This window comes from Urocitellus parryii, chromosome 11 (genome assembly GCF_045843805.1).
Source record: "Urocitellus parryii isolate mUroPar1 chromosome 11, mUroPar1.hap1, whole genome shotgun sequence".
Lineage (NCBI taxonomy): Eukaryota > Metazoa > Chordata > Mammalia > Rodentia > Sciuridae > Urocitellus > Urocitellus parryii.
The window spans coordinates 117,710,051-117,720,774 of NC_135541.1; the positions used below are offsets into that span (position 1 = coordinate 117,710,051).

The window sequence follows — 10,724 nt, forward strand, 5'->3', positions numbered from 1 at the left end:
TCGCAGCTAGAAAACCATCTCTTCAAAAAATCCTTGGCAAAACATTACAGGAAGAGGAAATAGAAAACAACATTGAAAACCAACAATGGGAGGTAGGACAGTAAAGGGGGGAAAGTAGTCAAAGAGGATAACAAATCAGGTTTAGTAACATCAATAAACAAATATGACTAGAAGAACAAACCATATCTCAATAATAACCCTAAATGTTAATGGCTTAAACTCACCAATTAAGAGACACAGGCTAGTAGAATGGATCACAAAACAAGACCCAACAATATGCTGTCTACAGGAGAGGCATCTGATAGGAAAAGATATTCATAGACTGAAGGTGAAAGGTTGGGAAAAAGCATACCACTCATATGGACCACGGAAACAAGCAGGAGTGTCCATACTCATATCTAATAAAATAGATTTCAAGCCAAAGTTAATCAAAAGGGATAAAGAAGGACACTTCATACTGCTCAAGGGAACCATACACCAACAAGACATAACAATCATAAATATATATGCCCCAAATAATGGTGCAGCTGTGTTCATCAAGCAAAGTCTTCTCAGGGTTCAAGAGTCTAATAGACCACCATACAATAATCATGGGAGACTTCAACACACCTCTCTCACCACTGGACAGATCTACCAAACAAAAGTTAAATAAGGAAACTATAGAACTCAATAACACAATTAACAACCTAGACTTAATTGACATATATAGACTATACCACCCAACATCAAGTAGCTACACTTTTTTCTCAGCAGCACATGGAACCTTCTCAAAAATAGACCATATACTATGTCACAAGGCAACCCTTAAACAATACAAAGGGGTAGAGATAATACCGTGCATCTTATCTGATCATAATGGAATGAAACTGAAAATCAATGATAAAAGAAGGAAGGAAAAATCAAGCATCACTTGGAGAATGAACAATAGGTTGCTGAGTGATCAATGGGTTTTAGAAGACATCAAGGAGGAAATTAAAAAATCCCTAGAGTTAAATGAAAACACAGACACAACATATTGGAATCTATGGGACACATTGAAAGCAGTTCTAAGAGGAAAATTCATTGCTTGGAGTTCATTCCTCAAAAAAAGAAAAAACCAACAAATAAATGATCTCATACTTCATCTCAAAATCGTAGAAAAAGAAGAGCAAAACAACAGCAAAAGAAGTAGAAGGCAAGAAATAATTAAAATCAGAGCTGAAATTAATGAAATTGAAACAAAAGAAACAATTGAAAAAATTGACAAAACTAAAAGTTGGTTCTTTGAAAAAATAAATAAAATTGACAGACCCTTAGCCATGCTAACAAAAAGAAGAAGAGAGAGAACCCAAATTACTAGCATACGAGATGAAAAAGGCAATATCACAACAGACACTTCAGAAATACAGAAGACAATCAGCAGTTATTTTGAATCCTTATACTCCAATAAAATAGATGATAGTGAAGGCATAGATAAATTCCTTAAGTCTTATGATCTGCCCAGATTGAGTCAGGAGGATATAGACAACCTAAACAGACCAATAACAATAGAGGAAATAGAAGAAACCATTAAAAGACTACCAACTAAGAAAAGCCCAGGACCGGATGGGTATACAGCAGAGTTTTAAAAAACCTTTAAAGAGGAACTAACACCAATACTTTTCAAGCTATTTCAGGAAATAGAAAAAGAGGGAGAACTTCCAAATTCAATCTACGAGGCCAACATCACCCTGATACCGAAACCAGACAAAGACACTTCAAAGAAAGAAAACTACAGACCAATATCTCTAATGAACCTTGATGCAAAAATCCTCAATAAAATTCTGGCGAATCGGATTCAAATACATATCAAAAAAATTATACACCATGATCAAGTAGGATTCATCCACGGGATGCAAGGCTGGTTCAATATACGGAAATCAATAAATGTTATTCACCATATCAGTAGACTTAAAAATAATAACCATATGATCATCTCGATAGATGCAGAAAAAGCATTCGACAAAGTACAGCATCCCTTTATGTTCAAAACTCTAGAAAAATTAGGGATAACTGGATCATACCTCAACATTGTAAAAGCAATCTATGATAAGCCACAGTTCAGCATCATTCTGAATGGAGAAAAATTGAAGGCATTCCCTCTAAGATCTGGTACAAGACAGGGATGCCCTCTCTCACCACTTCTGTTCAACATAGTCCTCGAAACACTGGCCAGAGCAATTAGGCAGACGAAAGAAATTAAAGGCATAAAAATAGGAAAAGAAGAACTTAAATTACCACTATTTGCAGATGATATGATTCTATAACTAGCAGACCCAAAAGGGTCTACAAAGAAACTATTAGAGCTAATAAATGAATTCAGCAAAGTGGCAGGATATAAGATCAACACGCATAAATCAAAGGCATTCCTGTATATCAGCGACAAACCCTCTGAAACGGAAATAAGGACAACTACTCCATTCACAATATCCCCCCAAAAAATAAAATACTTGGGAATCAACATAACAAAAGAGGTGAAAGATTTATACAATGAAAACTACAGAACCCCAAAGAGAGATATAGAAGAAGACCTTAGAAGATGGAAAAATATACCCTGCTCATGGATAGGCAGAACTAACATCATCAAAATGGCGATATTACCAAAAGTTCTCTGTAAGTTCAATGCAATGCCAATCAAAATCCCAACAGCATTTCTCGTAGAAATAGATAAAAGAATCATGAAATTCATATGGAATAATAAAAGACCCAGAATAGCAAAAACAATACTAAGCAGGAAGTGTGAATCAGGCGGTATAGCGATACCAGACTTCAAACTGTACTACAGAGCAATAGTAACAAAAATAGCATGGTACTGGTACCAAAACAGTTGGGTGGACCAATGGTACAGAATAGAGGACACAGTAACCAACCCACAAAACTACAACTATCTTATATTTGATAAAGGGGCTAAAAGCATGCAATGGAGAAAGGATAGCATCTTTAACAAATGGTGCTGGGAAAACTGGAAATCCACTTGCATCAAAATGAATCTGAATCCCTATCTCTATCCATGCACAAAAGTTAACTCAAAATGGATCAAGGAGCTTGATATTAAATCAGAGACACGGCATCTGATAGAAGAAAAACTTGGTTATGATCTACATACTGTGAGATCTGGCTCCAAATTCCTCAATAGGACACCCATAGCGCAAGAGTTAACAAATAGAATCAACAAATTGGACTTACTCAAACTAAAAAGTTTTTTTCTCAGCAAAAGAAACAATAAGAGAGATAAACAGGGAGCCTACATCCTGGGAACAAATCTTTACTCCACACACTTCAGATAGAGCCCTAATAACCAGAATATACAAAGAACTCAAAAAATTAGACAATAAGATAACAAATAACCCAATCAATAAATGGGCCAAGGACCTGAACAGACACTTATCAGAGGAGGACATACAATCAATCAATAAGTACATGAAAAAATGCTCACCATCACTAGCAGTCAGAGAAATGCAAATCAAAACTACCCTAAGATACCATCTCACTCCAGTAAGATTGGCAGCCATTAGGAAGTCAAACAACAATAAGTGCTGGAGAGGATGCTGGGAAAAGGGCACTCTTGTTCATTGCTGGTGGGACTGCAAATTGGTGCAGCCAATTTGGAAAGCAGTATGGAGATTTCTTGGAAAGCTGGGAATGGAACAACCATTTGACCCAGCTATTCCCCTTCTCGGTCTATTCCCTAAAGCCCTAACAAGAGCATGCTACAGGGACACTGCTACATCGATGTTCATAGCAGCACAATTCACGATAGCAAGACTGTGGAATCAGCCTAGATGCCCTTCAATAGATGAATGGATAAAAAAATGTGGCATTTATACACAATGGAGTATTACTCTGCACTAAAAAATGACAAAATCATAGAATTTGGAGGGAAATGGATGGCATTAGAGCAGATTATGCTAAGTGAAGCTAGTCAATCTTTAAAAAACAAATACCAAATGACTCCTTTGATATAAGGGGAGGAAACAAGGACAGGGTAGGGACGAAGAGCTTGAGAAGAAGATTTACATTAGCAGGGTTGAGAGGTGGGAGGGAAAGGGAGTGAGAAGGGAAATCGCATGGAAATGGAAGGCGATCCTCAGGGTTATAAAAAATGACATATAAGAGGAAAGGAGGGGTAAGACAAGACAATACAAATGGAAGAAATGATTTACAGTAGAAGGGGTAGAGAGAGAAAAGGGGAGGGGAGGGGAGGGGAGGGGAGGGGGGATAGTAGAGAATAGGACAGACAGCAGAATACATCAGACACTAGAAAGGCATTATGTCAATAAATGGAAGGGTAACTGATGTGATACAGCAATCTGTATACATACGGGGTAAAATTGGGAGTTCATAACCCACTTGAATCAAATTGTGAAATATGATGTATTAAGAACTATGTAATGTTTTGAATGACCAACAATAAAAAAAATTAATGAAAATAAAAAAAAAAGAAAAAAAAAGAAACTCAACAGAAACTAACCCTCTATTTACCCTAGGAGTATGGCTCAGTGTTCACTAATAGTGTTTGCAGCAGCAATTGTAGAGAACATAACTCCTGAGAATGCTCCTTACTCACTTGGACCTACTTAAGTCCTCAAGAGCAGCACTTTGACTCCTCATTTTTGATTCCTTCTTCAGTGATGCCCTTGGGCCATTTTTCAGGTACACCATGAGGTGCCTCTCAACTTTTAATGCATCTGTGAATCTTCTGATGATTTTGTTGAAATGAAAACTGGAATTCAGTAAGTCTGAGACCAGGCCACAGAGTCTACATTTCTATAAAACTCCCATGTAATGAATCTTCTGCTTGACCAAAAACCACACTGAATATGGAGGACCTTCATTCTCCCCTGCTCAATTGGTTTAGAGTTCTTGGAGCAACAGTTTTATGCTAATATTTCCCTAAAATCTAAAAACAGAATTGGTAAGAGGCAAAACTGTGTATCTCCTCAGAGACTCAGAAAAAAAATATAGAACTAGGAATGCATGAAGTCTCCTGGCAAAGCAAGACTTAACAAGAAGAGCATCAAATGTATCAACTACAACACAGGAGTCAGGAAGGCAGAGAAATTAAAAAAAATAAAATAAACAAACAACAACAACAAAAGAAAAACTACAAGCCTTACATAATCCAACACAGGTTTTATTGAGACTTTTCATCAGGGATTCAGATACTCAAAAAGCATGTGCTTTGCTCTAAACTTTAAAAACTTAAAAGAAGAAATGAACCTACACACCTGCCACAGATGCTAGGCAGAGAGGGGTACAGCTGAAATGTGGGGATGCACAGACGGAGGGGAGATTGCTTCCCACTGTGGATCAAGGAAGGACCCCTGGAGGATGTGACAGCTGAAATGAATCTGATGATCAATTACATCTAACCAGGCTGACACTGCAAACATCCTGTTCCATTCAGAGTTGAAGTCACAGAAGCCCGACCAGAACAACAAATCCGGCAAGATTACATTGAGCATATTGGTAAATGATCATGGAGCAGAAATGATGGAAAGTTTTAACAAGGAGAGTAGAAGTGATGTCATCACCCTGTGGTGTTCAGGTGTAGACTGGGTCCTCACTTCAGAGGGCCAGAACTGCAGGGAGCTTCTCAGTGGGTCCTAAGTGAACAAAAATATAACAGACCTTCATAAGGTGGAGGTGAGAATGGAGGAGAAAATAGAAATGTGGCCAGGAGAAGAAGGAAAATTGAGAAAAAAAAAGTCAAAAAAATAAGGAAAAACCATTGGGGAGGAGGACGAACAGAATACATGGATACAAAGCACTCACCAGCGTTTTATAAACCAACATCCAAGACCTGTCAGAAGAGCCAGGGCCACTATCACAGCAAAGAGGATCAAGCCCAGGGCACTATGAGGTGCTGCAGATTCAAGTGGACACCAGGATGTTGTTTCAATCTGCATGTATAGATCCCTCATTTTAAATCTATCCATTCTTTGAATTACATATTTTTCTTCTTTTTAGGTCTGGAATTTGTGAATCCCAATTTTTTACCTGGTCCTCATGCTCTGCTAGAAGATATCCCCCCATCTCCAGCCTGGGTCCCACTCTTACCACCCCAGTGGAGGATGAGGTCCTGCCCTCCTATGCTGCTGTGCTTCACCCTGCAGGCCAGGCCAGCCACCTCCCCAGCTGCCACATCCAGGGTTGCTTGGAGATACCACGTCCCATCACCATTGGGCAGGATGTCACCTCTCTGAGTGCCCTGCTGCTCCTGCTCACCTCGAATCCACATCACCCACACAGGCTTTGGGTAGAATCCAGACACATGACACACCAGCAGCAGACGGCCAGGCCCAGGACTGGGGCCACTGGACAGCCAGGCCTCAGGCTTCACTGCAAAGGACAGAAAACACATCCAGACACAGACTCTAACATACACTGAGAGACTCAGAACTCCACATGAGACCACATGGATATATACTTCCCCCTTCTGGAAATGTCACTCGGTATCCTCTTTTTATTCCGAATTTGACTTTAAAATAGAAAAAAATTCTTAGAGATGGGCTACAAGACTGACCTTGACGTTGGAGATGAGCCTTCCCTGCATCAAGAAGAGCCAAGGCGAAACGCGGGCAGGTGTCACTGAGGAGCCTATGTACCATATGTGTAAGGACTTGGTTCAGATTGAGTATATTGCAGGCTTTCTGGGCCTTTATTCCACCCTTGGGAGATGGTGACCATGTTTCATTCTGGAAGCTCACGAAGTCCTGTCCTTGGATAGCTACCTGCTTCAAGCCTAGGAAGCCCTTCCCAGAGTGCAGTTCACAGCCTGTTGCAATCTGCAGATCAAAGGGATCTGGGGAAGAAGAGTCATGAATTAGAGGAGAAAAGAAAAAAAAAGGAGAAAATGGGATGAGATGAAAGCAAAAGACAATAAAAACAAAAGGGAGTTTTTGGAGTTTAAGAGAAAAGACCCAAGTGTGGTTTGACCAGAGGTTCACAGAAAGGGGAACTGGTAGGAGCTGGAGGTGGAGGAAGAGATGATAATATGAGGAAGGGAGGGGATTGTTCAAAGGTGATAGTGATAGTGGGGGGTGAAAGACTTCATGTGAGAGAGCAGAGACCTTAACTAACCAGGGTGAATGTATCCATGGTAACCATAGCAGTTTAGATGGGGATGACTGAAGAATTAAATGGGAGAGAAAATCACACTTTAAGGAGTCAACCAAAGAGTAAGGAAGCGGAAGGCACCTGATTGAAGACTGGAGAAAAGGGTGGCCACAGGCTGCCTCTGAGGGGAGATAATGAAACACAGCCCTGCAGGCAATCAGAGAGCAGGTCACAGTGGCAAAAAACAAACAACAACAAAAAAACCTGAAGTTTTTGAAGAATCTGGCTCTGTTTATCACATGTGCCCAGGGTGTGATTGCAGTTTTATGCTGAAGAGAATAGAATAATTTCAGAGCTGAGTAGGCTGTTTCCCTGAGGAATGAAAGGTCACTAAGATGCCCACCCCTCATCCCTTTATTCTCCCCATCAAGGGAAATTAAACTCACCTTTAAACATTAATTGAGAAATATAAAATCCTTGATGTTCAAGGAAGTATGACTGGTACATCCTTTCCAGATCCAGCCACTCCTTATTACTGATGTTGCCCCTGGACCAGGGATACAGGAAAATGAAGGCACCGGGGCTGCTGTTCCATCTGTGAATCTGCAGCTCCCCCAACCAGCCTGTGCTCAGATGTGTCCAGGAATGGTTGTGAAAGGTTGACGTCTGGAGGAGTTGGTAGGAGACAGGCTCCTCAAACCCTGTGGCAAAATAATAGATGGAATAGGCAGAAATGTGACACTGGGAGGGAGAGACTTGGGAAAGTAGGTGCCCCCATGGGAAGACTCAGAATCTGGAAACGTGGAGAGCCACAATTACCTTAGCTGACATCTGCTGGCCCCCAGAGTACCACGCTCTTTCCACAGCCTCCATGAGAGCACAGAGGGCTTGAGTAAGAACATTCAGAATGGGGCCAGCTTGGTTCTCTCCAGGTATGTGCAGGGGAAACTACCATTCACACACACACACACACACACACACACACACACACACACACACACACCCATCTGGTCAGATGCCCCAGTTCTTACCAACATCACTGTCACCTCCTGGGAAGAGAGCAGCAAGCAAGGGGAGTAGCAGAAACAGCATGGCCCTTGCAGATGCAGATGCAGATGCAGTAGTTGTCCTTTGATTTCTGTTCGAAATAAATCTACCCCCACAGATGCCTCTTTTGACTTCCTTATTCAACCAAAAGACAAACTTCTTTTGCCTGAAACAAAGACAATCTGCTCCCTCCCCAAACCCTGAGCACCTACTCAGTTTCTCATTTCCCCAGCTATTCTGACTCCCTGCCCAGTCTTCCAACTTCTCTCACTGTCACGAATTTCCATCCTGGTCATCTTCCCCTAGTTCAACTGCTATAGAACAAGTCTTGTGTGGCTCTGAAAAGTCCCTTACCTCTAGGAACACTTTTATTGCTCGATATGGAACCCAGGATCTTAAGTGTTTCTCTTATTGTAACAATTTTGAATTATCCCCCATGTGTTCTCTTCACTGCCCCACCCCCGCACTGCACCTCATTCATATCTTTGACATCACTGGTTACTTTATTTCTTTTTGCAAAAGCCCCTATGATTGTCCTCTGAAACAGTATCACCTACTAAGTTTGTGGATCATGTATCCAGGGCTGGCTCCATGGGACATTCAGCCAAAGTAGTAACACATTTAATTCTCTGTGATCACCACCTTGCATTTTATAGTAATTTATTTTAATATGGGTTTCAATGAAACTTGCATGGGAGCTCATAGAAGCCTCCTCAGCTTATGAAGGGTTCTTCCTCCCACAGCCTCACTTGCATGCTCAGCACTCCTCCACCTGCTCCTCACTGTCTCAGACTTTGGCAACTCTAGAGCCTTTCTATCTACCTCTATCCTGCCACCACTGCACTGACCATGTCTCACTGAAGGCCCCTTCTGTCATCAACCTCTACCATTATTTTATGCATTTCAGGCACAATTGGAGAAGGGGACATACACCTAACAGTGTGTTGGTAGAACTTAGGTGCAGCTATCCTATTCAATGTCTGTACCAAATTGTTTTGTAGCCAGTCAGGGTGAGCCACTTGCCTCTTGTTCCAACTATCACATGCATCTCCATGTAATTTGGTTCCAATTTCTCAGTGGTTACCCATGTACAAAGTACTGGGGTGACCATTGGGAAAAGGAAGATTAACTTCACCCTTCAGTCCAGCACAGGCAATTAGAATAGCTGGGGCAGCAGGAACCAGGCAGCCAATGGGTAGCTTGTCTAACGTCATGGAGTGGAGGACCCAGGTGGTAAGAGTTCCTGCAATCATCCTGAGAGTATCTCTGTGACCAAGGGATGCAACATTGGGAAACTAAATAAAAACACAGAGACATAACCTTCCATAGAAATCAAGAAGTTTTGTATGTTAGTACTTTTAAGAGCACTCCCACCCCTACCTTTTGAGCACAAACCTGCTATGACTTGAATCTTTATGTCTTCCCCAAATTCATATATCGGAATCCTAACCACCCATGTGATGGTATTAGGAGGTGGGCCTTTGAGAGGCAATTAGGTCATGCAGTTTCAACCTCAGAAATGAGACTAATACTTTATAATAAGGATGCCCAGAGAGACCAAATTACCCTTCCACCATGGAAAAAATATTCTGAAGGAGCCTTTGATGAACCAAAATGCAGGACCCTTTACAAACAAAATCTACCTTGATCGTGAACCGTCCAGACTTCAGAAAAATAATTTTCTAGTGGCTATAAACCACCCAGCTTGCTGTGATAGCAGCCAGAATGAATAGGACAAGGATATTAGAGAAGCAGGAGAGGGAGGAAGAGGTTAGTAAGCATTTTGCTTCTGTGAAAAAAAATAATTTTAAGTAGAAAAAGTTTATTTTGGGTCTCTGTTTCTGAGCTCTTAGTCCATAGATGGCCCCCTTCACTCCTCAGGGCCCAAGGTGAGGCAGGACATCATGGCAGAAGAGTGTGGCTGAGGAAATCTTCTCTGGACATGGCCACCCAGAAGCAGAGAGAGAGAGAGGCACGCCCCCAGGAACCCACCTCCCCAGCCAAAGCAGATACACTCAGTTAGTCCCTGTCTGGGGATTTATGCACTAATTGGGTTAAGGCTCTCATGACCCAGTCATTTCACCTCCAAACCTTCTTGTACTGTCTCACACATGAGCATTTGGGGGACACCTCATACCTAAACTAGGGGAGGGGTAGAAGAAGTCAAAGTTACTTTCCCCTTGACTGTCCTCTGGCAGAGAGGCTCCTGGTGAGGATGCAGGTAGCAGCTGGAGCTTGGGTCAGAGTCCCACTGAGGATCTGCAGCTCCCCAGTCCACTGCACCCCTGAGTGAGCTCTCAGCTGTGGAGGGTGAAAGACAAGGTCTGAGGAGGAGAGAGGAAAGGATGGAGACCATTGGGAGCTGCCTGGGGGAGGCTGAGAGCTGGGGGAGCTGAGAAAGAGCAACACTGAAGGAGATAGTCAAGAGACAAAATAGGTGGGAAGTGTCCAGGACCAAAATGAAAGAGAACATCTTTGACAGAGGAGATGTTATAGAGATCACTGATAGTGGTGTGCCCCCTGGTCACAGGAAAAGATGAGGAAAATCTAGGTGATTAGGACACATGCCAAATAGAACTCAGGCAGGTAGGGTGATCCAG

At 41.8% G+C, this 10,724-nt stretch overlaps 1 protein-coding gene across 1 annotated transcript; it reads right to left on the bottom strand.

Moving 5' to 3' along the window:
• Positions 1 to 5,789: 5,789 nt before the first annotated feature.
• On the bottom strand, positions 5,790 to 8,169 carry LOC144249394 (T-cell surface glycoprotein CD1a-like). Its single transcript, XM_077791616.1, has 5 exons — positions 8,109 to 8,169; positions 7,524 to 7,778; positions 6,545 to 6,823; positions 6,082 to 6,360; positions 5,790 to 5,884 (listed from the first exon to the last, which is right to left on the bottom strand). The coding sequence occupies exons 1-5, from the start codon at positions 8,167 to 8,169 to the stop codon at positions 5,790 to 5,792; spliced, it is 969 nt and encodes a 322-aa protein (XP_077647742.1).
• Between the last annotated feature and the right edge of the window lie 2,555 nt (positions 8,170 to 10,724).

Bases quoted from the DNA above. Each gene is read 5' to 3' on its own strand.
- LOC144249394 (XM_077791616.1), bottom strand. From the start codon at position 8,169: ATGCTGTTTCTGCTACTCCCCTTGCTTGCTGCTCTCTTCCCAGGAGGT. The intron at 6,824-7,523 runs GTGAGTTTAATT...CTTCTTCCCCAG, and splicing joins TTCTCAATTAATGTTTAAAG to ATCCCTTTGATCTGCAGATT. The intron at 6,361-6,544 runs GTCAGTCTTGTA...TGTCCTTTGCAG, and splicing joins GGCTCATCTCCAACGTCAAG to TGAAGCCTGAGGCCTGGCTG.